The sequence below is a fragment of the Poecilia formosa genome, unplaced genomic scaffold, assembly GCF_000485575.1.
Source record: "Poecilia formosa unplaced genomic scaffold, Poecilia_formosa-5.1.2 Scaffold14, whole genome shotgun sequence".
NCBI classification, from domain to species: Eukaryota; Metazoa; Chordata; class Actinopteri; order Cyprinodontiformes; family Poeciliidae; genus Poecilia; species Poecilia formosa.
In genome coordinates, this window is record NW_006799953.1 from 3,843,725 (window position 1) to 3,871,320 (window position 27,596).

General features: G+C 38.7%; 1 protein-coding gene and 1 long non-coding RNA gene across 4 annotated transcripts; one reads left to right on the plus strand and one right to left on the minus strand.

Annotated features, from left to right (window-relative positions):
• Nucleotides 1–304: 304 nt before the first annotated feature.
• LOC107835585 (uncharacterized) lies at nt 305–7,959 on the minus strand. Its single transcript, XR_001661383.1, has 3 exons — nt 7,823–7,959; nt 7,337–7,466; nt 305–3,203 (listed from the first exon to the last, which is right to left on the minus strand). It is a non-coding gene; the product is annotated as an uncharacterized LOC107835585 (long non-coding RNA).
• On the plus strand, nt 3,833–24,329 carry LOC103133954 (moesin-like). Of its 3 annotated transcripts, none has more exons than XM_007545966.2 (13): nt 3,833–4,147; nt 15,365–15,448; nt 16,729–16,824; nt 16,924–17,198; nt 17,296–17,379; nt 17,584–17,730; nt 18,629–18,725; nt 18,816–18,979; nt 19,131–19,261; nt 19,499–19,659; nt 19,751–19,843; nt 21,948–22,178; nt 22,362–24,329. In XM_007545966.2, exons 1-13 carry the CDS (start codon nt 4,136–4,138, stop codon nt 22,524–22,526), a joined length of 1,740 nt encoding a protein of 579 aa, XP_007546028.1. In that variant the 5' UTR covers nt 3,833–4,135; the 3' UTR covers nt 22,527–24,329. The 3 variants fall into 3 exon arrangements, with proteins under 3 accessions (XP_007546028.1, XP_016523830.1, XP_016523831.1); XM_016668344.1 differs by lacking the exon at nt 3,833–4,147 and adding an exon at nt 8,052–8,075; XM_016668345.1 differs by lacking the exons at nt 3,833–4,147; nt 16,729–16,824; nt 16,924–17,198 and having other exon boundaries at nt 15,390–15,448.
• The last annotated feature ends 3,267 nt before the right edge of the window (nt 24,330–27,596 follow it).

Genomic DNA, 27,596 nt, shown 5'->3' on the forward strand with positions numbered 1-27,596 from the left:
CATGTGAAAGAACTGATGTGCCATCTGCTGGTGGATAGCTGTAACAGCAGCACCTGGAATTGACTTCAATAAAAGAAAATCTGACACAGAAATTTATGTTTATGTCATCCTACATTTAACCTTTATTTAAGAAGATCAGGGTGTCCACGGCCACGCATCCCTGAATTCTAAAACGAGGGCCTTAAAATGTCAAATTAATTAAAAAAAAAATTTAGCTGGCCTTAATATGCCTTAAATTTGATCATTCTAAGTCAGAATTCTTTTTTATTTTTTCAGTGGCCCTAATCCTTTTCCTTATTTTTGTATGGTCAATTTCTACCAAAGAACAAAATCAAACCAAATATATTTTTTTAAAATTTCTTTTGGTGTGCACATGCATAATCTACAACTTGACAAAGAGCTGAACTCATGTGCTGTCTCCAGCTAAGAGCTTCCTCAGTTAAAAGGATGATTAGATATACTCAGCAATGTCCGTCTCCCTTCAAGGGGACGTGCAGTAACGATGGCCTCGACCTTGACCGTGGAGAGAGCACATTATCTTGATGAAGATGTGAGAGCAGCACGGTGGTTATTCAGGTGAACCGAGACGGTGGGAGGTCATCTCGCCCTGGGAGAGGAAGCATGAGTCAACACTAGAACGCAATGCTGCACACCAGTCAGTCTGCAGAGACTCATTCATGTAGCTACTGGTGTTTTCCACAGTAGTGTCGGGGGGAGTGGAACGGGAGTGCCGGTGTTGTCTCTGTTCGGTGGGGTTTTGATGAGTCATTCAGAGAAAGTCTCAGTTGGCCTGCAGTTTCTGACTCTCGTGATTGTGAGAGCCCGAGGGGGGCAAGACGTTTGAGTCCTGCTGATCCAGCTGCAGTTCAGTAAATAATGTTCTGACATTCCTGGGATTGCCCTTTACAGTCTGTCCTCACCGTACTGGAAGATTTTACATTTAACAGGCATATAATTAACTGCAAACATGCACTGGACACAGCATGCAGAATGTTGTATGGTCGACAAGTAAAATTTGAACAAAAATTAATACTTTTACTTTTGCTGCTAATCACTTCTTTTTGGATTTTTTATTTATTTATTTATTTTATTTTTTTTAATTTTTATAAGACTGAAAAAAGCACACAAAATGGTGGAATTGTAGCTATTCCTGCTTGCTCGATCTCCAAAGTTCTGGATTTTCTCTTCCTTCCAATTTAACCTCATGTTTTCCAAAGGATTTAGGTTTTGGAACTGAGAAAATCATGGAAGAAGATTGATGTTATGTCTGGTGAACATAAATTATTATGAATTATGAATTATTTCAATTAGTAAAGACAAACAACTTAGGTTGCCTGGCATGCTCACAGAGTTTTATGATACCACATATTTTCACATGGTTTCCACCACATTTAAAAATACATATACGGTGCTTTTTCACATGTTCATCCTTAATTATATCTACAACAAACTCACATGAAGTCACAAAAAATTCAATATTGACCATCTGACTCTATGTAACCAGAGCTATGGTTTCAGATAAAATCCCAGTAAAGTTTTGGTGGCTCCTCTTGAATCATGTCCTGGAACGCCAGCATTTAACCAAAAGTGACAGAAGCTTCGACATCAAAACATATGAAACCCTAAACTGTCCAGGGCGTGGCAAGCTTGCATCGAGTTACAGCCGTGCAGCTTTCTCCAGCTGCAGCAGCGGCGGCGGTGTATCGTCTGCAGGCTCAGGCTGCTGAAGAGGTGAGATCGCCCTGTAGACCTTCAGATTCAGAGATTCTAACTGGTAATAATGGCCAGAAATAAATGATTAAAATAGTGACCAAAATCTCAAACCGGAGAAGCCTAAAGAACTTACCACAAATACATCTGATAGCATACATAAAAAAAATAAAAGTACAATATTTCAGAATTTAGCTAAACTATCTGATTAAAACTGAACAAATTTAAGTTAGAAATTCCCACTAAAAAGAACCTCCAAAGCTGGAGAACCAACATGCGCTGACAGGTGGCGGTAAAATTCATAAATGACTCTCAGTCATAATTTTTTCCAGCGAGGACAATGTTAAAAGAAAGCAACGCTAAATTAGCGTCGCTAATGTAAAATAACTCCTGAAAAGGTGCTAATTAGTTCCTGTGGCAGAAAGTCAGAAGATGCCTCATTAACTTACAAAATAGGTGTGAAGATAGAAAACAATGGAATGAACTAAGTCAAAGGTCAAAGAAGATGAGACAAAAATGTAATATTTTACACTTTTAGTTTTAAAAAAGTAATCAGAAAATTAATAGAAATAAATGTCCAAAGTGATTTCCCTCTTATTCCATATTTTTTCAGGTTTTTTCTTGTTATGCCCACTTCAACCACAAATTACTAAAGAAATCTTATGATAATCTATGTCTTGTGTTTGGAAATGTTTCTTATATGAATCCTATAAATAAGAATCCAATAATCTCATCAGAAAGCAACATTTAGAAGTAACTTGTTTTGGCCAGGGATTATAATTTCTCATATTTCATAGGAATCAATTGGACGAAGGTGGAGACAGAATTACAGTCAACGGATATCCAACCAAAACAAACAAACAAACAAACAAACAAACAAACAAACAAAAAAACTTTGTTTAAAATAATGCACAATTAGGCAAGTGAGATTTTACAAGCATTTGTAAATCTCAATTGTTTGAGATTCATAATTCATAAAAAAAAAAAAAATCCAGAATGGTTTGTTCACAGGTTAAAAATCAAATGCTAACACACGGATAGACCTTGGAGACTTCGGCAATGTTAAACTGTGTTAATGTATCAAGAATTATATCAGTCTTATATATTAATTGGCTTCTAAACAATCTCTCACATCTATTAGAAAATAATCTGGAGGAGTCTTCCTTGTCAGGGAGCTCCCTTATCATAACTTCAGCAGGGACTAACAGATGAAAAATAGGATTTTAGTAATGACCGAATTACACATAATCAAGGATTATTTATCATCAATCACTCTGTCTAATCTCTAATGTCTAATTAAAGAGACAAAAACACTATAATAAAATAAACAGAATCTCAACAATTTCTAAAAGAGACATTTATGAAATTAACAAGAGTTTCCAATAAACAAATTTCATTTGATTTTGTGTTTAAAACAAATTTCTTGAGCTTCTCACCACAGTTTGCTGGAGTTCTTCTGGCCCATTCTTCCTGAACGTGGAATCTTCAGGTATCTGGAAATTGTATCAAAGAATGAACCAGACTTATGGAGGTCAATAATTCACTTCCTGATATTGGGACTAATTTCTTGTCATAATAGCAAACAGTGTGATTTAGGTGTTATAATAATAAAATAGAAAATAAGAAGACAAAAGATAAATAAATAAATCACAGGACACTTTTCCTGCTTCAGGACAAAATTACCAACCAAAATTATTTCTATTAATTCCAGAACAATTGAACTTTTCCTTCACTCATTTCTTAGAAGTTATAGTTACCTACATAATAAGCTTGCATTAGAATATCTTTAGTTTGATTAAATGTCAGACAGTAAAAAAATGAAAAAAAAAAAAAAAAAAAAAAAAATCAGAGCTGGGTTTAGCTCCCCCTATGTTTTAGATCATAGCACCGCTCCTGCATTATTAACAGCCCGCATGTCTGTATCCCCGTAATTTCCCCCAGAGTCCTAACTGATGCAACATTTGAGCAATACTGACCATGTCTGCTAAAATAACTCTTTTTTCCCCTCTTTTTTTTTTTTTTTAATCTTGAACCGGTGTACAGTCATGATGATGCGGCTGCCGCAGGCGGAGTCAGTTGCTGGCCTGAGCCCCGTCTCTGAGCCTCTGTCTGGCTGGCTGCTGTCCTGTCATCGCTCTGGGTGTTTTTTTTTTTTTTTTTTTTTGCAGCAGGGGTACCGTTAGCAGGAAATCAAGCTCCCACTCCGCTTCACTTTAAGGCGAAACAAAGAGAAACCCTCCCTGGAGCGCAGCTTTGAAACGGAAAAAAAAGAGAGAAGCTTTTTGTAGTGTAGCAAAAAGTATCATCGACCCGGGAGGGCGTTTACTTGGTGCCGTTGTTCTGATGGGAAAAAGTTTTCCCAACTAGTCAGCTGATTTAACAAGTTTAAGGAAAATCTGTGCAGAAGACAAAAAAGACGGGAAAGATGCCGAAAACGGTAAGAGCGAACACTGCCAGAATTGTTGTAATATTTTAACTTCACAATTTTCTGTTTTGTTATTTCCTAATACGATAAGAGGAACTGCGTTATCCTGCTAATCCGTGATCATACAGAAGTGAGTTAGTGAGAAGTTAGAGGTGTTTTATAGCAAGCATCCTTTGAAACTCAGCGGAGGGTCGCTGCTGTCTTTCCGTTAACTGTGTGCGCTTGCGCGCTGCCGCCCCTCGGCTCACTAAAATTAGCGCCTTTGAATCAAACCCCATCAGCCCGCCGTTTGCTCTTCAAACTTCACTTAAACGCCTCGATGTAAGCTCATCTCCACTCACGCAGACCGAGATATTCCGCTCTCTTTTCTGGGGAGTTTTCGGCGGAAGTGTGGCCTGCTGCTTTCGCCGAGCCGAGCCGAGCTGAGCTAGCCTTTCTTTTTCCAAGGCCTCTTTATTTAGGCTGCTCCAACAAGGAGGGATTTGAACTGTCACTCTGGCCAGCTGTGCTGCCCAAAATCCGGGGGCGACCAAAAGGGGAGATTACCTATGTGTAGAGTTGGGGAAACCATACATTTAGGGCTGTGAATGATGAGCTGAGAGTGAAGAACCGAAGCCCTGGAAATCTGTTGTTGGTGCTGGTCATGTTCTGGACAAAGAAAAGGGGGGAACACAATGGCAATGCCTCTTTATCACTGGGGGACGCAGATTATTGTGATTTCTAGTTTACCATTCATTTCAACTGTTGGACTTGACTCAGTAAAAAACAAAAAAAACAAAAAAAAACTTTTAAGAGGATGAAAGGAAATATTCAAATTCACAGTCAGTTTTAAGGGAGGACTCAACTGATAAGGCATGACCAATGAGATGAAGATGATCAGCCTACGGGGACGTTGAGGCTTCCAGTTCATTGTCCAGATTATACGTTTTGTTATATGTAACAGAGTTTGAATTTGGCATGGGTTGGTCACATGAATCAAATTACCATAGTTACACTTTCGAAACCATTCCTGCAATTTAACTTGCTTCTGCACACTTCTGGCCAGGTGGCTGAAAGAAGGTTTAGACACTTTTCATTGGCTGGTTACCGGAATCAAAGTATTCCAAGAGTTTAAAAGGTAGCAAAGCATGTGCTGCCCTCTCTCACATGTTGCTGCGCACTGCCATTTAGCTTGCTAAAAGAAGGATGCCACACTTTCCTCTTGCTTACAAGAAATACAAATTTGGTTATTTTGAGAGCATTAGCAGTCAGAAGAAAACAGTCATGGTGAGGAATCTAAGTGACAAGCTACAAGTGTTCTAGGTACTGACTGCAGGCTACCAGAGCAGACAGCCCAACTAATTAACCTACTGATATCAATTGTGTTACTCAACACAAACATGAAAAAGATTTAACATTCTGAGCCATATGAATACCACAATATAGAAATCTTCATCATAACAGCTGCTGTTTTATGGTATTCTAGTGGCAACTATATCACTTTTATACATTTTTGTTTTAAATCTTTTCAGTGAATACTTTGATACAGTGAAACCTTGCTAGTCTTACTCCAGGTCATTACACTGTGAGGATCTCTTACTGGCCCATGTTTAGTTGTAAGTTTTTGGGTCTCCAAGAATAAGCCTGTGTAAAACAAAAAAACATGGTATCTCAGAGTTAAAACAAACGTTTTACATGATTCAACTTACTTTATTTTAAACAGAAAATCGTTTTTCCTATTGCTGCTTGTATATTACATTAGTTTATGCATTTATATTAATATCATCTCAAGTTCTTTACATCCAAAGACTAAAGCACAGATATAAAATAGACCTGTTAAAGCTAGCTAGCTAGCTAGCTAGCTTTAACTACTAGCTCCATTTAGAGTCGCACCAGTGGAATAAGGTGATATTAGTAGGTTAATTTACCTCAGTAGCTACCCTACAGTCTGCTGCTTAACAGGCAAACCATTCATTCCTTATGCATTAGTGCTGTTTCAGCCATTTGGCCGACAGTGAGCAGCAACAGGTAGAGGATGAGAAAACTCGAATCACCGCTGCACTTCCTGTATCGTCTCATTAGAATGACTTTAAATGCTGCAGCGGAACATTTAGGCGTTGTTGAAACACAATAGTTAACACCTTGGTTTCCTCATTATTTGAAACAGGCCCACATGTAAAGTGAGTACTTTCAGCAGTTTTAACTGCTGCATTTCTCATTCGATTTCATTAAAAAAAAAGAAAACCTGAAACACTTCCAAGCAGATTTCCAGTACAAATGGCTCCAACTCCTGTACCTGCTCTCTTCCTGTAGCATTGTTTCTGCCAGAACTTCCTCTGCATTTTTTTGCCCCCACCATTTGCTACCCAGAATAAAATGTTAGGCGTTGTTGCCTCTGACATCAGTTTTGCACAGTTATTTTTATCCACTGGTGCCTAAGCTGTGAAAGCGGATACCTGCGAGTTTTGATGCTGATGATATTTATCAGCAGTCAAAATAAAGCTGTTTTCAAAACAGAATATTTTCACAGTCATTTTGTGTGAGCCGTTTCACACGCAAAAGCAGAGAAGCGCTAACCCTATTTTCACGTTTAGTTACTTCCTGACAGCTGTTTTAACCTGGTTTAGAGTTTATGGCTAGCTACCATAGCTGCTATTTGGCAGCTCACTTAGTTCATGAGCGCAGAGCAAGTGCAGCTGTGATACAGAAACTGCAGGGTGTATGCAATAAAGTGGCAGAAAGGGGAAACTAGAGCAGGACATAATGGATGTTAAAGAGGAAGCAGCAGGATTTTCCTAAATTAAAGAGTTGTGTGGGTTTGTGGTTTAATTAAAACTAAAAGTTAGGCGGATGTGAAGGGGGGGTTGAGTTTTCATTTCTGCAGATCCATGAAGAGGATTTAGCTCCGACTTCGATCAGCTTTTTGTGACACTCTGTGAAACCGGCATGTAAATATTAAGCTGACGAGGTGAATAAAGAAAAGGAAGTTAGATGCATGTATTCAGCAGATGTCATGAAGCCAGTGAAAGTTAAGATTCTCACTGAAAATAAACAGGTTAATCCCAGTAGTTTTTTTAAACTCGGTGTTTAAGTAACTCTAGAAATCAAGATGTTTCACAAAAGCATTCGTTGTTTGAAAAAGTCTGTGTTTGCTGGACTGCTCGTGGCAGTGCTTCAATTTCCCAAGGAAGTGATGTTGAGACTCAAGGTTTCTGCACTTACATCAGTTCCTTTCTGGTAATTTCCTCGCCTGTAGCCTTATATGGACTTTCACATCACGGTCTGCCTGTTCTCCACCCTGCTTCCCCCCGCGTGGTCCTCAGATGCCAGGCCCCACTTCAGATTGTATTTTCTGCAGTACAACAAGCACAAAAGTTCCTACTTTGTCAAATTTTATGACCTAATTCTGTGTTTTATTACAGTGATTGCACTGAAAGGCTATACTTAACGGTGTTGAACAACTACTGTATAATTCAAAAGAGTTAAGGAACTCCGATTCACGTTGTCACATATTTTCCATAAATATTGAAACAGATTCTTTTAGTGCTTAAGAGCTTAGTCTAGAAGATTCATCTTTTTAAAATCGGTATGCTTTCCTTTTTTCCCCCACAATAAAATCTGATGTTTGCTCCATAACACGCTCCATAAACAACCACAGAAAAAACACTTTTACTGTTATTATAGCACTCAACACAGAGCATGACTTACCGTTTTAAGCCCGTATGTCGTAGATGTTTGCCAGTTTTTGGAGCGCCCATTCCTTTAAAAAGTGTGTCTATGGAGACGTGGTGAATGGAAAGAGCTGGAGGTATGCGAGCAGGAGATTAAATGGCTCTGTAGTGCACATAACTGAGGAGATTAGGACTTAGTAGAAGTAAAATTGGTGGACAAAATGTAATCAAAAGCTGTGGAGTCTTTATGTTTTCTGCTGGAAAGCTGTGAGAACGTCACATTTCTGAGAGTAAGTACAGTTATGCGTGGTTGAGTTAACTTTTTCTATACAGCATAAAAAGCCATGTTTATTTTTAACTGAGGTGATCTTATTGGTTCATAGTACAATATATGATATATATAGATGTTGCAGTGACACTTTGTAATGAACCGTGATTGTTTAGGTCTCTTTTGTAGTGAAAGTGTCTCAGCTGCTCTGTAAGGAACCTTCACCACTATAGAATGACATCTGCTGTATTCAGTATGTTGCTAATTATACAAACCAGAGACGTGATTAGTATGAGTTTATGCCCTCCAGACCTGCTAAATCAAAGTATTTGACATTATGACACAACCGAACTAGAGACAGGAAGGAGCTTTACTGCTGAATCATAGACGAATCTAAGCAAGCTTTAGGGAGTGGAGCAGGTGAAAATGAATAAAGACGTAATGAAAATTTAGCACTTATAAAAATCACACCATTAAAATTAAAACTGCTTATTTTTTTACAGTGTCAATTTGGAAATAATTAAACATAGGTATGGACTGACATCACAGTTTTGTGGCCAATTTCCAGTATTTTCTTTGGAAAAGCTTTGAGCTGTCGGTTCTAATTTTAGCCCCTTCTGTTTCCTCTCTTTGATTTAAAACGATATAAGAACAGTACTGGAAATATTTTTGTAGCCTGCCTGCTGTGAATCATCATTTATCAATTATTTAGGACGTCGCACCGTGTGAGAGAACAGTCACTGTAAGACTGGGTTTGTTTTGCCATTTTAAAACTATTTAGAGTTGACATTTTTGAGTGCTTTTTAGGTGTTATGTTAGGGAGGCGTGCTTTTTACGTTAAGTTTTGGTGATATGAAATAATTATTAGTGATTATTTGTTATGTGATTTAGGTGATACATTGAGTCAGTCTTATAAACACAAAAACTGTTCTAAAAATAAAACATACCTACTATCAAATGGGTTGTTTCAGTACACGATTACATTAAGTAATGCAAATATTAATTTAATTTAATCCTACTTTTAAATATATCTAATTTTCCTTTTAAATTGATCTGTTTTTTTATGGGAGGAGTACAGCAGAGTAGTAGAGCTGCTGCTGCTCTGCATCAAAAGGAGTAGATAGAGGTAGTTCAGGCATCTAGTCTTAATTCCCCTTTTGGGTCCATCCCTTTGGAGGATTTTCAGGCCCATCCCACTGGGAGGAGAACCTGGGGAAAACCCAGAAGTACCTGAAGGGATTATTTATCCTGTCTGACGTCCCCAGAGTGAGCTGGAGGACGTCACTGAGGTGGTTTCCATCCCTTAAATCCCCATCTTGGATAAACACAAGACGATAGATAGATGGGGTTTGCAAACATTACTTAAAGCTGATTGTTTTCATGATAATTCAGTTTTTAAGTATTAAATACTCATTGCCCACCCACAGTTAACTTTGCTTACTATAAACATGATTCTGTAAGCGTTCTGTTTAGAAGATGCAGTGCCTTACGTTACCTCTGAGATCTCCAAACCTCTGCATGTTCCACGACTTATGAGTTGGAAGCTTGCAAGGGAGAAAACGGAGAAAATCTGCTGCAATTCATTCAGCCTTAGTGGTGCGACTCTGGTTCAGCGACTTCTTTTCATACATGGAAAAGTTGCAAGTGTATAAAGTCGCAGTGAAGTGACCAGTATGTACCCACTGCTGTCTAGCTTCCAGTTGTTGCAGCAACAGAAAGCATGTAACTTTTGTTGACATGAAATAGTTTACTTATGCAATGCTTTTTACACCTCAAGGTCTTCCTCTGAGTTCAGTGATGGCTAAATACCGTGTTTCCCCGAAAGTAAGACAGTGTCTTACTTTCTTTTTATCCCCAAAAGGCCCACTGTCTTACTTTCGGGGTATGTCTTATATTGGAAAAAAATTGTCGAATTTTTTGTTTTAACCATAAAATTAACGGCAGTGACAAGTGCAGGGGACGGCGCGGTGACGTATGGAGAGGGGGACGGCGCGGTGACGTATGGAGAGGGGGACGGCGCAGGCGTGGGCAGGAGGCGGCGCTCATTTGGATCAGACGGAGGCGGAAGACGCGGTGACGTATGGAGGGGGGGCGGCGCGGAAGTGGGCAGGAGGCGGCGCTCATTAAGATCAGAGGCAGGTGGCAGACGCGGCGACGTATGGAGAGGGGGACGGTGCGGACGTGGGCAGGAGGCGGCGCGCAGCTAGATGAGAGGTGTTTCCCCGAAAGTAAGACATATGTCTTTCGGGGTACGGCTTATATTAGCCGACCCCCCTGAAACCCCCGATACGTCTTACAATCGGGGGTGTCTTACTATCGGGGTAACACGGTAGCTAAAGTTGAATCTTCACTGTTGCTAAGCAAAAGGTTAGCACTTTGGAAAGGTGCGTTGACAGTTTCGGTGATTAGGACCAACCAGCGATTATCGGTCCATCCCAATAACAAGCACATCACTACTACAGTAACAAGTTACCAGATGAACAACAGTATCTGAAGATGCACTGTGATTTTAGATTTTATCGTCAGCGACAGCTTAGTTTTTCAGTGCTTGCGGTGATATTGTGAAGCAGTTGCGCTGCCGTTTGGTCCCCTGCCTTGGCGGAAACCTCATCCTTTTCTCTCACCGACCATCTTCCTGTCACTCAGTTTAAACTAAACCATCAGATTTTCCCCCCACTCTCGTGCAGCAGTGTAAGACTAATTAACTCTACTGATTGACATATTAACCGACTACAGACTGAACTGTGGTTTTTTTTTTTTCCCATCAGTGGTTTTCTCTGTTGGTTTGCTGTAAATATTGAAGTTAATAGTTGTGTGTCATTTCAGGTTATTTCTATACCTTCACTTGACTCCCACTTCCTGGCTGAGATGTTAAACATCTTGAGCTAACATTTTAAAATAACCATTTCACTTCACTGGATGAGATAAGACACACACATTTTTTTAATTTATTCAAGCTGAAATCAAGTGGACTATCTGGTTATCAAGGAGTCCTACTGTTTAGGAGCTGCTGGAGTTAAGTGGACCTTGTTTGACTTATCCACGTTTCTCACCCGTCACCAGTCGCTGCAGTCAATGAACAGATTGGTTTCTTCTTGTTTTCCAAAGGCTCCTGCTGTTATCTTATGTGTTGACTTGGCTTGAGTTGAAAGGGTTGTGGTTGCGAACCTTACGGGGAGATAACGCTGTGGAGAATGCATCATGGGCAACTGACTGCAAGGATACTAAGTGTGCAGAATAAATGTTAATCTTCAGAGTGTTTTTGCTTTGAAAAACTTGGATGTACTGTTCAATCAAAGGACATCTTGTATCAGAGTTTTTTGCTCTGCTCTTCATCGTTAAACCATCCGGTTTCTTTCAGTAGTTTCTCTTCCTCTTCCTGGCAGTGCGACTGGGGGTATTTTCCGCTGTTCACCTTCACATGAACTTGACTCATTCGTGTTCCTCCTCTTCCTCCTATCAGAACCCCAGCATTCCAACAACATTTTTTTTACTCTTCACAGAATCCCAGAACATCTGCTGTGTGGGCAGGTCAAAAGGAATGTGATTTGATTAGAAAAATCCTTGTATTTTAAGGTGGTTTAGTGTAGTTCCTGACATCTGTCTTATTGGGGATGAGTGAAAATTTTGTCTATATCAGAAAGAACCCCTCTCTACCTCCTTACAACTCTGTTATAGGTCTACTCTGTTTTTTTATCTTACAATTTATATCAATAATTGTTATGGTCCATAAACGGTTTGACATGATGGATTTTGAAAATGTATAGGGTTGGTCATGGCTGCCACTGGCACCCGCTTGGTTAAATCATTGGTTTTGCTAATGTTTCTGGGCACTCCTTTCTCTGCTGTTGACATGGTTTTGTTTATTATTTCAACTTTTCTCTTTTTTCAAAATGTGAACAAGGCTATAAGACGAGTCGAATTCCAAATTTAAAAAAATATTGTCAGTTGCCCTCCAATGGATATGTTGCTCTTCAAAACTGTTAATTTGTTTGAATTTTAATATTGTACAATGAGGGTATAATAAAAATGGACAGCTGTAACCATATTTTTCCTAACTGCCTGTGTGACAATGATGAAATAAAACTTCAGCCCTAACAATAGCAGATGCCGTTTAAACATTTTCATTTTAATTCTGTGCATTTTAGCATGCTAGCCATTAGCAAAGCTTAAGTATATAGCCGTGACAATTTATACTTAAGTGTCAAGCTGCTATGTACTTACTAATGCACTAATGCTAACAAAAATGTTAACTGAAGCACTGTAATAGAGTAGGACAGAGATATGTAAGTCTTAAAGGAAACTGAAAATGTACTTGTTGCAGCTAGCTAGCATTAGCACTGAAGAACAACTAGCAGTCAGAGGAAATTAAAAAACTTTCCCCCATGAACTGTTGCTTCAAAAGCTGTAAGTTTGCTGCTTTTTGTTGGCAATTAACAGCCAATATTGTAAAAAAAAAAATATGCCAGCAGTGATTCAAATGCTGCCAGTGTTGGTAGGATACATTGGTTGTAAAATGCTAAAAGCAAAAAGCATGGCATGCAGCATGGAACAAATACAGCTGATGCCATTCAGGATGCTTAAGGAACCTTGACAGAAGCTACACAAGCCAGTAACAAGTCAATGATCAAATATAACTTGATTCAATGAAGGAAACAGCAAAAAAGAGAAGCCAGAGAAACTTAACTCATGGACCTGAGGGTGGTGTTTTTTCAACTGGGTACTAATAATAGCTTCTGAAGTGTTTTTGAGTTCAGGCCATAAGAGACACACCCTAAGCAGGCAGAAAATTTAGATGCGTAGTTCCCTTTTCATGCAAGATTAACCATTCTCACTCCGGAAATGAAACCTCTCGATCACCACCAGAGCTGAACTCTTATCTGCTCTAAACCAAAAAAAAAACAAACTGAAAGGTGTTCCGCCATGTTCAGAGGGATTGGCTAAATGTTTCTACAAATAAATTACTTCATCTGACTGTTGACTCAGAGAACAGACTCAGCTCGAAGGCTTCACTTCGGAGTCTTTAACTACAGCGGATGACAGGAAGTGGCAGAGGAGAAAGTGTCCTGAGCAGTAAAATGGGGTCTTGCTGACATGGTTGGGAAAGAACGCAACTCTAATCGAGGCCCCGCAACTGGGAAATAATGCACACCATTGTTGTTCAGGGCAGGCGTGGGCCTCTGCCTGCACAGTTATTTCCCAATAGGGATGCGTGCTGCTGTTTAAGTCTTCTTTGACAGAGAAAGCAACAGAGTCAGCTTACTAAGCACCAAATCATTTTTGACTCTGGGTGACCTTTCTGAGAGAGACTAAGAGGTTAGATAAGCACATCCAAATGTTGGCCATGTGTAAAAACGAAAAAAACTATCTGAACTATAGAATTTGCTCCCTGAAGAGATAATCAATCGATAATAACTGTGCTCATGTTTGGCCTTAGTAGAGCAGAAAGTTTAGCAGCGTGCTGGCTTTTTTGATACATGACAGGATGTAGACGACTCTCATGAGACATCAGTGTTTAGCCGTCTTGCCTCACACGGCCCAGCCTCCAGAGGATGTGGTTACTTCCTGTAGATAACTTCTACACTCGAAGCCAGACTGGCAGAGACCATCAGCGCAGTGTGGAAGCATGAGGCAGGGTTTTCAATAAATTTCACTCTGTAAAACAATACAGAATTGGTATGGTGGTGGCAGCTTTGTTTGGACTACAATGTTTTTTTGTTTGTTTTTAAGTAATGCATAATTAGATGGCTTCCTATGAGTACAGTGTTTCTGTTTTAAATAAAACCTATTTCTATCTCCAGGATTATACAGCTTAACATTTTTTTAATAGTATACAGCTCTGAGGAAAAAAAAAAGAATACTGGGTTGAACCCCATTGAAAACATCAAGGTTTTTTCACCAAATAGTGATTTCTGGACTCTTGCTGGGTTAAAACATTAGCATTATGGTTTCTAAATGAACATGAGTTTGTTTTCTGTGCATTATCCGAGGTCTGAAAGCACTGTATCTTTTTCATGATTTTGACCATTTTTCATTTCCTGATAATAAATGCAACATTTTTGCTTGGAATGTTGTTCTTTTAGTTCATGGAATAAAAGAACAATGTTAATTTTACTCAAACATATACCTATAAAAAGCAAAATCAGAAAAACTAATCATTTTAAGTGGTCTCTTAATTTTTTCCAGAGCTTTATTTAAGCTGTTGACACAAAGACAGAGATCCTTTTCTTCTGTTTATTTAGGTTAAAAGTTGCACAGGGCCTTAATTCCAGTTGGATGCCCACCACAAGTGGGTAAAAGTCCACCAGGAGTTTTTACATTCTATGTTTACTACAACATGTTTTAACCTGTTGGTCTCACAATGACAGGGGTGTCAAACTCCAGTCCTCAAGGGCCGCTGTCCTGCAGTGTTTAGATGTGCCACAGGTAAAAAACAGTGGAATGAAATGGCTTAATTACCTCCTCCCTGTGTAGATCGGTTCTCCTGAGCCTTGCTAATGACCTAATTATTCTTTTCAGGTGTGGTGCAGCAGAGGCACATCTAGAAGTTGCAGGACAGAGGCCCTTGAGGACTGGAGTTTGACACCCCTGTCACGAGAGGACCCAAATTTGGGTCCTCTCGTGACAGACAGGTTAAATTTAATCACAAAATGCCAGCAATTAATTCCTAGAAGGGATTTTCAGATTTTTACTAAAAACTTATAAACAGTACACATGTTGCCTGCATTAGATAACAATTTTATTGTTTTAATTTGTATGAATGGAGTTGATTTTTCTCTTTGTTGAATTTAGTAGCTAAAAAGAGCAGGACCAATATTAAAATGGACACCTTAGAATAACCACAGTGTCAAAAGGTTCCATAAATCATGGAACCACGCTCATATTTTTGTTGTCTTCATGAACATTCAGTTCTACGGTTTGTCCTGTGAAATGCGAGGATCTCTAAGCAGCCACATGTACCAACTAACTTTTGAACTGGCTTTAAGAGAGCAAAGCATCGTACATGAACATATAGTAGAAGTTTGTAGAAATGCTATTAAATTTGATAGCAATCTCAGGTTATAGCATAACCTAATCTCATGATTCTCATGATATGGTAAGCAGATGCTCTGTCTGCACCGATGACTCACTTCGTCAAGCCGAATGGCTGTGATGGCAATGGAGTTGCTCAACTCTTACACTATCAGTTGCTAACCTTTGCTAACCTACATGTTCTTATGGGTAAAATGATTTAAATCTGTAAAGAGTGATGTTTGGGTTACCTATATGAATATGTAGATATTTTTTCTTATATTTTCTCTGTTCAATCAGGTCAGTGTGCGTGTTATCACGATGGATGCTGAACTGGAGTTTGCCATTCAGCCCAGCACAACGGGGAAGCAACTCTTTGACCAGGTATGATACAAACTGACTTACTTACTATACTCTGTTAATGTGTGACTGGTTATACTTGTATGCCACAAATTGTGTTTCCATCAACATTTTTTAGTGTGCATTTTGAAGTATTGCATTAGAAAAGGTTGACAGGAATGGCAAAATTTGAAATAATTTCCTTAATTTCTCAAAAATAGTTTTCATGCTCTCTTGAGGTGGTTTTGGGCTTTTTGGAAAAATGATTAATGCACCAAAGGGTAGACGGAAGCACAATTACCAAATATGTTCTAACGCAGTGAAAATTTACCTCACGTAACTGATCAGTTGTCTTCCCAGATATTTCCATAACTCGATGTAGAATTGCATTTATTTCTCTACATCTCAGCATGCAACATCGCCAAAAGTACAACTCCTGGAAAACCTCTCGCCATGTTTCTGAGATGTGTGGTCTATGCTACTTTGCAACCTTTGCTTCCTATTTGCTGCAGCCCTTCATAGCATCAGTACCTGGCAAAATTACACTTTGCATCGTCTGGTTGATTTGCTCAAAACCACTGAATGTAAATTTTGCATTTTCATTTTTTTTGGTATTTTGTAACAGTTTAATAGTTTGCTCAAAATTTGAATGACATTTATACACAGCTGCAGTGAATACGTATTATTAATCAGGTCACATCTAAGCCTAATTTTAACCTCTAGTGGGTCACAGTGAAAATAATGTTGAATATTTTTGCTTCCAGCGAATCTACTCATTACAATCTTGATTTATTGATATTAATTTAGTTATTTATAAAAAAAAAATGTGATGAAAATCTTTTGTTTAAACAACTCATTGCTGCCCAAAGGAAGCATCATTCAATAACAATAGATTCCCTTTTTCAAAGCATTTATTTTTGCCTGCGTGCTTCGAGGTTTGATGTGTTGTGCGCACAGAGATGCTTCTCTGTGTGCCTTGAATGAACTTGGTTGATCACTAGATTCCTAAGTGCACTGCACTGCTACCATCTGATTGGCTGTATAGCTACTTGCATATCAAGTCAGAGAACAGGCGAACCAAAGCGTGTTTATTTTATTCATCCTCTTTGGGCCTGATGTGCTGAAGTGTTCGGTACATTCTTGGTAGGTCGCTAGTCCATCACAGAACCTGTATGAGTACGAATACTACGACCTACAATCAGTTTAAACAAACATTTATATGTTTTTGCATGTGGTAGGAAACTGAATCATTTAGAGAAAAACGTATTCAGTGACGGCTTGTAGACAAATGATCCATTTATTTATTTATTTTTTTACATTTTAAGGTGGTAAAGACCATTGGACTAAGAGAGGTTTGGTACTTTGGACTCCAGTACCAGGATACAAAGGGTTTCTCTACCTGGCTGAAGCTCAATAAGAAGGTGAGCTCTTCATTCAGCTCTTCATTTTTTTCTTCTTCTTCTTCTTTATGCTATCCTTAGTTGTAAACCCTTCACCTCTGACCTCGTCTTGTGTTTCAGGTGACAGCCCAGGATGTGAGAAAGGAAAACCCGCTCTTTTTCAAGTTCCGTGCCAAGTTCTTTCCTGAGGACGTAACGGAGGAGCTGATCCAGGATGCCACACAGCGGCTCTTCTTCCTGCAGGTGAAGGAGGCGATCCTAAACGACGACATCTACTGCCCCCCGGAGACGGCGGTGCTCCTGGCCTCCTACGCCGTGCAGGCCAAGTTCGGCGACTACAACAAGGAGGTGCACACGTCGGGCTACCTGAGCAGTGAAAACCTGCTCCCTCAGAGGTAGCGCTGCTTTTATCCTTCCTCTCCCGTCGTCGCGTTTGTCTGGCTGTTGATCTTAGCGCTCCGAATGACGCACGGTTGTGTCCCATGTTCCTAGAGTACTGGATCAGCACAAACTCAACAAAGAGCAGTGGGAGGAGAGGATTCAAGTGTGGCATGAAGAACACAAGGGCATGATGAGGTGACTCACTCTTGCTTCAGCTTCTTCTTCTAAATGCAGTTCTTCTGCACATTGTTTCGCCAGTTTTGTGCCTTTGGTTAGTAAAACCTTTTCAAAGTGAAAGAAATGTTACCTCTGTCGTTTTACCTTCGACTGGAGGCTTATAGCTTAAGCTCAGACTGCTGATCAGGGTCCAACTGAGAGCTGACAGTCATGTGTTTGCAGGGAGGAATCCATGATGGAGTACCTGAAGATCGCCCAGGACCTGGAGATGTATGGAGTCAACTACTTCAACATCAAGAACAAGAAAGGAACTGAGCTGTTTCTGGGAGTGGATGCTCTGGGTCTCAACATTTATGAACAGAATGATAAGTAAGTCATTGTCTTGGTTTAGGTTTTATTTGTTCTAAAAGAAAAAAAACAGCAAATAGGAGATTTTTCATTCAGATTAATTGCACCCCTGTGAAAATAAGTAGTTTTTTTTTTTTCTTTTGAGTAGCATTTTTCAAGGTTGGAGCATACACTGGAAAGGAAACCTCAAAGTTTTTCTAAAAGATTTATGTTTGGGGATTGTGGTTGGTGGAACAATCAGCTTTATTCCCATCAGACCAAAGCTCGGCTGCTTCAGGAAAAGTCCTTGTAGGTTTGTCTTGTTAGGACAAAGAAGGCTTTTTTCCATGCAACAAACAGCAGGTTTGCATGAAGATATTGACTAACAGTTTATGAAAACTGTTAGATGCCACTCTTTGCCGCAGTTTTCTGTGGAAAATTGTTGACACTATTCCAGTTTTTCAACTTTAAAATTTTTAATCTGACTGTGCTTACTGATACTTATGGAAAAAAAAGTTATTTTCTTGCAGCAATTTCTGGATCTGCTTATTTTTCTCCATCTAGTAAATGTACCAAATTTAATGGCGACGTTTTTCAGCTAGAAATTATGCTACTACAATATGACATAAATTCATGTAAATTCTGTTTTATTATTTGAGATTTGCTCCCTAAACAGAGTAAAATGAAATGTTTGATATAGAGTTTAGGGCCTAACACAACGCCTTGGGGGACTCCACATTTAATGTGCTCAAACTGTGAGACTTTTTTTTTTTTAAAAGAAAAACAAGAAATTGTGCATTTAGTTATCCCTAGCAATGATCCTGGTTTATTTATTGGATTTTAAGCCCAAAAATTTACCAACTCTGTATTTTTGTTGTCTGAATAATTTGTACATTACTAAATGAATAAATAACTAATTACGTCTTTCCACCTTTAACAGAATGACGCCCAAAATTGGATTTCCTTGGAGTGAAATTAGGAACATTTCCTTCAACGACAAGAAGTTTGTCATCAAACCAATTGACAAGAAAGCACCAGTATGTTTTAGTGTAAATAATATTAAAATGTATTTTTCATTTGACATTTTGCAAAAAAAAAAAAAATCTTTAATTGTACTTAAACTGCAGGACTTTGTATTCTACGCTCCGAGGCTGCGCATCAACAAACGCATCCTGGCTCTGTGCATGGGCAACCATGAGCTGTACATGCGCCGCCGCAAACCCGACACCATCGAGGTACAGCAGATGAAGGCGCAGGCTCGGGAGGAGAAGAACCACAAAAAGATGGAGAGGTACCAACGGACAAATATATGGTGGAATTTGACAACAGAAATAAATAATATCCCAGTTTCCAAAGTCCAAAGTCTCTGTTCAATGTATGTATTTAAGTTGAAAACTACGGTGAACAATCTGACATACCTTCTCCTTTTTTCCCCCCCTTAGGGCTCTGTTGGAGAACGAAAAGAGGAAAAGAGAGGTTGCAGAAAAAGAGAAGGAAAAGATTGAGAAAGAGAAGGAGGAGCTGATGGAGAAATTGAAGCAGATTGAAGATCAGACCAAAAAAGCCCAACAAGGTGGGGAACATTTCAGCAACCAAGTAAAACTTACTCAAAAGTTTTAAGTATATTTAAGACTTGTCCGCAAGGACTGGTCTCCTGCAACTTTTAGATGCATCCCTGGTTCAATACACCGGCATCAGAATTACTTCCTCTGCTCCTCGAAGACTTGCCGTTGCAGACTCCTGCTCTACAATCAATAAAGCAATGCTTGCTTTAGATTGTTGTTGCCATTAATTTTGATTATGTGCACAGAGCTGGAGGAGCAGACTCAGAGGGCTCTGGAGCTGGAGCAGGAGAGGAAGCGTTCTCAGGAGGAGGCCGAACGTCTGGAGTCTGAGCTGAAGGGAGCCGAGGAAGCCAAGATGGCACTGCTGCAGCAGTCAGAGAACCAGATGAAGAACCAAGAGCACCTGGTCCGTTACGACAGACATGGTGGTGTGATGTCTAAAACAATCTGCTAATGATTTCAGCTGCCATAAGATTTTTTTTCTTTACCGTTTTTAGGCCACAGAGTTGGCTGAGCTGACTTCAAAGATCTCTCTCCTGGAGGATGCTAAGAAGAAGAAAGAAGAAGAGGCAAATGAGTGGCAGCAGAAGGTGTGCTTCTTTCTGCTTCTTTTCTTCCACACATTTGACTTCATAGGATACACAGCTCTACAGGTGTCGGGTGGCAAATTTCCCTTTGAAAAATGTTGTGTTTTACGTTCCAACATTTATAATATCTCAACTTGCTGATCTTAGTTGGACAAAAAGATACTGAACACGTGTTCTGGTCTCGGTTGAGCCCATGTTTCCCATACTGTTGGGGAAAAATGTCACGTTTATACGGCAAAGTGTGGAGACCTGGTTTGTTATTTTTTGTTTACAGGAACTTCATAATTCATTTATAATGATATTAATTAATTACTTTTCCTTTTCCATTTTGATCACTCAAATCTCTTTAGATTAGAGCAACATTCACCCGTTTGCTCTCACTAACGCTCACACTTGCATTCACCGATGATACGGAGATCGGTAGGCAACTTGGGGTTAAGTGCCTTGCCCACGGGGACATCGACAATTTAGCATCCAGCAGAATCTGTTATCGTGACAGGCCTTAGCACATTGCCAGACATTATTCATGTAGCTTTAATCTGTGTGACTTGAAAGTGTCTGTGCAGTGAGATTTGTGTCCTGACTGATGAGGACAGCAGATATGCATAACTCTTTTCATTTTTATGCAATACAGTCATATTTATGTGTGAAAGTAAGCATAAGAAACATATTAATGAGGAATTAAGAGCAAGCCGTGTTGATTTTTTCCTTCAATGCCTCTTACTATTGAGCAAAAAAAAAAACCATGTACTCTAGAGCCACCATGTGGCGAGAAGTGAGAAGGCAGTAGTGTGGCGTTTTCCTACCGACCAACCTTTCAGTGGAAAACAATGATTTTCTTGTTATGTGTCGTATATGTAATGATACATCCAGCTCAGAAGAACAAGATGAGATTTCAGCAGTAATTTGGGAGAACCAGTTTACACAGAACCCCTTGAAACTTTGGATTTCATTTGTAATTAGAGCGAAATCTTTAGGTCAGGTTTTTAAAACTTGCCTAGCTTAAAAAAATCTTCATTATTTTCAGACATAGAATCTCAAACTGTGTTTTAAGAAAAGTCAACTACATGTTGATCTGTAGATGAACTAAAGAGATTAAATGCAGCCCAGTCTTGCTAACTTTACTTCTGTTAGCAGCTAACTGTTAGCCATCATAAGAATGATATTTAGCCACCATTCTTATTCATAATTATTCTTATTCATAAGAGTTAGGCACCATTCTTATTCATAATTTTTCATATTCTAAGAATTAGGCACCATTCTTATGATGTCAGTGTTACTTTTTCAGAGAATCTGAAAGTAGGACTTTCAGATTAATAGATCCTATCAACCACCCTGATGACAAGATGTTGCTAGGCAACTTAAGAACTACTTCCTGTCTCAAACATAGACAAACAGTGTGGAGTTCAAAGCAGTCACTTTTTTTTTTTTTATCTCAGGCTCGTAATAATAGCTTACCCTGCAGCAGAGGAAGTAACATGCTAACAGCAGTCAGCTAGCTAGCGCTTTATTAGCTGGACGTAACGTCGACAAGAAATACTGTGGTCATTGTGGTCATTTAAAATCGCAAGTTGTCATCTTGCTACACGCCTAGAGATGAATTGTCATTTAGAGTGGTTTAACCTGGTTTTAAACACGATTTAGAGGAAATAAAAAGAGGTGAAAATACTCTGCTTCTAAATTGTCTCAACTTGCATGTTTAAAAATAAGTAAATGGAGGTTAAAATGTAATAAATCTAGTTTTCAGATTGTCTTTGTGTGCTGTGTGCTGAAAGCTCCCAGGTTCCCCTTGGGTTTCATTATGATCAAAAACAAGCCCAGCCAGGGCTATTGGTGATTTCCTGTTAGTGTGACTAAAGTTCTTTTTAAATGCTGGAAATCCTGTTTAACATCTTAACGGTTGTGCCAAGTTTCCATGTTGTGCAGTTTTTGAGCATTCAGACATTCCGATCTCTGTTGCTGGCACCACTATCGGCTCATGTTGCATTCCTTTTTCCTTAGATACCCTCCCATATGCAGACATAAGCACACAAAGAAAGCAAACTCTGTTTTATAGGGCCATAAATAATGACCAGACCGGCCTCTTATCATTTCTTGTCACCCTCAGGCCACCACAGTGCAGGAGGACCTGGAGAAGACCAAAGAAGAGCTTAAGAACAAAGTGATGGCGGCCCATGTCCAGGAGCCACTCAACGCCGAGAATGAGCATGACGAGAATGACGAGAGCAGCGCCGAGGCTAGCGCCGAGTTCACGTCTGCGGCTACGTACAAGGACCGCAGCGAAGAGGAGCGAATGACCGAAGCCGAGAAGAACGAGCGTCTGCAGAAACATCTACTTGTAAGGCTTGGTTTATACCTCCTACTGATTGGTTGTTCGTACTTGGATCAAATGTTTTAATTTGTTCCAATAGTTTGGATCAAATTAAAACACATCCAGCCTTTATTTGCTACGGTATTATTTATTTATTTTTCATATTTTGCTGTGTCAAATGTGTTTTTTGTTGTTTTTTTCCCCCCTTAGGCTCTGAGCTCAGAGCTGGCCAACGCCCGAGACGACACCAAGAAGACGGTGAACGACATGATCCATGCGGAGAACATGAAAGCCGGGCGCGACAAGTACAAGACCCTCAGACAGATCCGGTCGGGCAACACCAAACAGCGCATCGACGAGTTCGAATGCATGTGATGCGCTCGATCTGCAACGCAAAACGGGCCCCGCCCCCTAGGCCGGGGCCCTGCTGCTTGGACTGCAGTCCTGCCTCACTCAAGCTGTTTTTTTGTTTTTTTGTTTTAGTTTTTTTCTGTACGCAAACAAAATCAGATCAACGTGACGTAGCTGCAAAAAGCACAGCACATTGTACAAATATGGATGTGGAAAATTCCAACTGTTTTTATTTCTAAATTAGAATTTTTGGCAAGTCACTGGTTGTAAAGGGACATACTGTATTTTGGTAGTACATTCCTGATAGGGGGAGGGGCTATGTAGCATATTTTCAAAGGCCTTATGCCTCTATTATGACTTATTGAGCAAAGATCTTTTAGTTTCTTTATATATTTTCTGTCACTATTTTAAAGTGAAGGCATAAATTTGGCACTGCTTGGAATCTGATTTGCAGGCATATTTTTGCTGTCATCATGCAATAGTTCTTCATATCAGGCTGGATTATCTTTTTGATTTGACATGAGGCTTCTCCTCCGCATTCAGCACACGTGCAGTATGCATTTTTGTCCACGTAATAAAGCAGTATTATTTTTTATTACTATTTCTTTGTTGTTTTTGTTTGTTTTTTCAGATTTAATTGATTTCTCATTTGTCTGCATTCAAAATCTGCCAACTATTTCAAAATTGATCATCAGTATTTACGACCCAATCCACAATAATGTGATATTAAAGATTTAAATACCATTTCAAACATTTGGTCTGTTTTTGTCTTCTTTTTTTTTTGGCATTTTTTTTTTTTTTTGGCTTTTTTTTTTTTTTTTGGATCTGTGCAGACAAATTATGATTGGTCAACATAAAAATCCTTTGCAAACTTTCAAGGTCACATATAAACCCAAAAAGGGTAATATATTTACTGACTAATTGACTTTTTCCTCATTTTTCTAAAATGCCATAAAGTTTTCCTCTTCCTAGCCGTTACCTACATCTGAAGCGTATTGTACTATGCGTTTATAAAGTTGTAGTTAATTTCTAATGATATTTGATTGTTAAGCTGCATAAATATAAAACTATGAAAGAATTTCACTGAAGTGGCGTTTCGGTCTTCTCTCTAGATTATAACTGCTCAGCTCCATAATTGCGACTATTTATTTCACCTAAATGCAATAAATAGATATGCACTGGAAAAAAAAATCATAATTCACTTTAAAATTTGAAACAGAAAAGAGGGGCACCTTTTCTGCTTTTGCATGCAGATTTTGATATACTGTATGTTTTTAACTACTTTTTTGTATGTCGTAGTTGGAATTATTTGAGTGTGACGTGTTTGACACTTTAGGACATCTTAGATGCTTTTGTACAAGACAAACTACACACAAAAAAAGAGCAAACCTTGCCAATAGTATCACTTTGTTAAAAAAGAACATTTATACACCACAGCTTGTTAAAAGGCAAATAAATAAATAAAAAAACTGACAATAAATTGTGCTGTACCTCTATAGCTTGATGATTGTGCCATAAACAGATACTTGAACCAAGCCCCGAAAAATATGCATAAAAAGACTTTTTTTCTTCTGATGCCATTTGATGAAGTTTGATTTTATTTCATGTATGATATATATATATATTTTTTTGTAGCAATTAAGGACCTTTTTTGGAAAATTTATTTACCCTTTAATGCAGAATGTATTTTCATCATGAAAATTTCACACCACTTTATTTTCATAATGCCTTTTACAAAATGATTTTTTTTCTAAAGCATTTCATAAACAGTCTGAACTATTTCCAACAAATCATGCCTTAAGTCTTCAAATAAATTAGAAAAGTCATGCAAATGTTGTGGACTCCTTCGTGTTTATGCAGCAGTCTTATACCTTCGGTCCAAGGACTTGAAGCATAATTGCAACAAACTGTTTTTGAGTGTGTTTGGTCTTTAGAAAGAAACAACGGAAACGTGAACAACTGTAAACATGACGCAGTGTTTTGCCCTGTTTTTACTATTCAGCAACAACTAATAAAAGTTTGGTAAAAATGTTGTCTCCCTTCATTTCCTTATTTCTGGCACGGTGATGTCAAATTCCGCTCTCTTCCACTAGGTGGCTCATTTCATTTCAAGTCGAATTCACTCTCAGCGGAAGTTTAAAAAGTTTTTAGCTCATTTTCAACAAAACACATTTTTTCCGTCTTCATAACATCTGTTTAATGAATGTAAAAGTTATTTAGATCTTTATTTTTGTTTTTAACCTTTAACATTTTTATTCTGGGGGGAGACACGGTCAAGCAGGTACGACAAGTAGAAGTTGCAAGCTTGAGGTTTGCATAAACATCAAAAATACAGAAAACAAGTTAAAATCATAACATGCATACGGCGTCTTTAAAAGAGCTTTTAACTCTTCCAGAGACAGCAGCTAAATACATTTAGATTCTACAGAAACCAAGATTCAAGAACTGAAAATCTGCATTAAGGCTGCAGGCCTGCGCAAAAGTAGAGTTTAGAACTGAAATACATAGCAGTACTGTTGGGTTCTCAGGCCTAAACAGAAAATAAAGCACACGCTGATGTGCTGTGTGCGATGAACTTGTGCTAAACTGTAAATAGTAACAATACAGAATGGAAATAGGTGTGGAGTAAGTAATGTCACCATAGTGAAAAATGTCAAAAAGTTAGTCTGAACTAGTTTTCTTTCCTGACTGATAAGTTAAGATGATAAAAGCCTAAAATACCCTTTTAAACAAAACAAAACAAAAACTAAATGCCTAATATGGACCCTGAAAATCAAATAGTAAAAGATACAATAACGCCTGTAGCAGATGGAGGGCAATATGAAGAATAACAACAGCATGCCTCACAATGGGGCCCTTTTATTAATTAAAGCAGTGTTTCCCAACCCTGGTCCTCGAGGCACACTGCCCTGCATATTTTAGAAATTTCCCTGCTTCAACGCACGTCATTCTGCTGATTGCAGTTCAGCAAAGACCTGCTAATTGAAATCACCTGTGCTGAAACAAGGAAACACCTAAAACATGCAGGGCAGTGTGCCTTGAGGACCAGGGTTGGGAAACACTGAATTAAAGGATGGCGTCATCTGCAAACAGGTGCTGCTGACTTATTTCTCCTGATGGTAATAGTATACCTGGCAAATCAAACAGCTACTGAAGAACAACATTAAAGGTTTAGAAGCTGGACTTAAACAGGTTTTACTAACCATATTTGCAGACAAAACGATGAGGACAACTGAATAACAAACACAGTTTCACACCCTAAAACTGAAAACTGATGAAGAACGTGAGGAAGAAGAGTCTTTAAGAGAAAGAAAAAAAAAGAGAAAAGTGGCAAATACAGAACACAAAACCAGCAGGATACAGAATCTTTTGGATTTGGTCTAAAGTTACAGACACAGCAAAAGATCCTTCAGTTGAAATTCAAATACATTTTAATCAGATGGTTTTTAGCAAAATCACCCTATTAATGCCAAAATGCTCTTTAGTGTTGGTGCTATATTTGGTATTTATCAGATTCAACAAAAAATAAAAACATGTCTTTTTATGACCGCATGTTGATAACAAACTGCAGCTTACTAATATCCACTATATTTAGTCACAACGCTTGGAGGACACTCCTAGGAGCATTTTCACACCAGAAAGACGCGCATTTACTTTTATTTTCAATCATCTAATTTAACATATTCTGCCCCGGCATCATCTTTACACATCCATTTCTTTAGCATCGACGTTGGGGTCTCCAGATAAGCCAGCTAACTTATTAGCTATCCACATGTAGTAGCAATGTCCTGATAATAACAACAATAATACTTAAGCTCGTGCTGAGCTATGCAGACATTTTACACCCTTCATCCCAACACGTACACGCTATACGAAACAGGTACGCAGAAACGTCCGCAAAGTTTAGGGACCTTCTCTTTCACAAAACTGTGCTCTATTTCGTCACTGTTCCAATAAATGTGACAAAATAAGAAAAGGTGTGGCAGCACTTTAAAAAAAAAGTCAGAAATCCTGAAGCTCTGTTATAACCAACTTTATTGCCAGCAAGTAAGTCAGACTCTCTGGACGCAATACATGTATAAAGGAATAGGAATAGCTTCATGTAACTCGCAAATGTAATTTAAATTAAACGTATATCTTTGCATTTAACTGGCTAAAGTTTAGTTAAAAACTAAAACTGAAGTTTAAGACCTACACATATCAACCACTAAACAGAAGAGGAAACCACTAAGACTTGTGCATAATCTTTAAAAAACATTGCAAACTATATTTCTGCAAACAGCTTAGTCGGACCCCTCTACCCTCCGCCCCCCGGAAAAAAACAAACAAAACAAAAACAATCTCTCAGTCTATTTTTTTTTTCCACAAATGTCACACACAGCAGTGTGACAATAATCCCATTAGAAACAGTCAGATTCAGACTCAAAACTCAAATGTACAACAAACTCAGTGAGTGGCAGGCGAGGTAAATAAGAAACTCTCTGTTGGTACAGTTTAAACCTTTAAAGGAAAGTGCAGACTGTTGAAATTCTTCCAATTTTTTATTTTTATTTTGTTTGTTGCTGTTGGCTGTTGTTTGTTTTTTTAAGCGCATGCTTCCAGAGCCAAAAGCTACTGCATGCATGGCTGGGTGCCAACATTTAAAACTTTGTCAGAGAAATGCATAAAAGCAAGAACAATAAAAAGAAAGAGAGAGAAAAACTTATTCTAAAAGTTCTGTAGTGCTATTATAAATGTTTTACCTAACAATTTTCTCTTTTTTTTCTTTTTGTAATAGGAAATTGAACAACTGAACACTAAAGAGAGATGCTGTTTTTTTTTATCTTGAACTTCCCCTATGCCTGTGGTAGAAGTGGCTCAAAAGGAGTGTTGAAATGGTTAACACTCTAAACTGCCGCTTTAAGATAAGATGCATTGTCTGAACCAAGTTAACAGAGTGAGAAGTGTTTTGAGTAGAATGAGTCTGTTAGTTTGCTTCACTGCTTATACCGCAGGAATGAAAACTAACGATAAAACTTCTCCGCGACATGTCACACTGACGCTCGCCAAACATCACTTTTGTCAAATAACCCGTTAAAAATAAACATACATTTC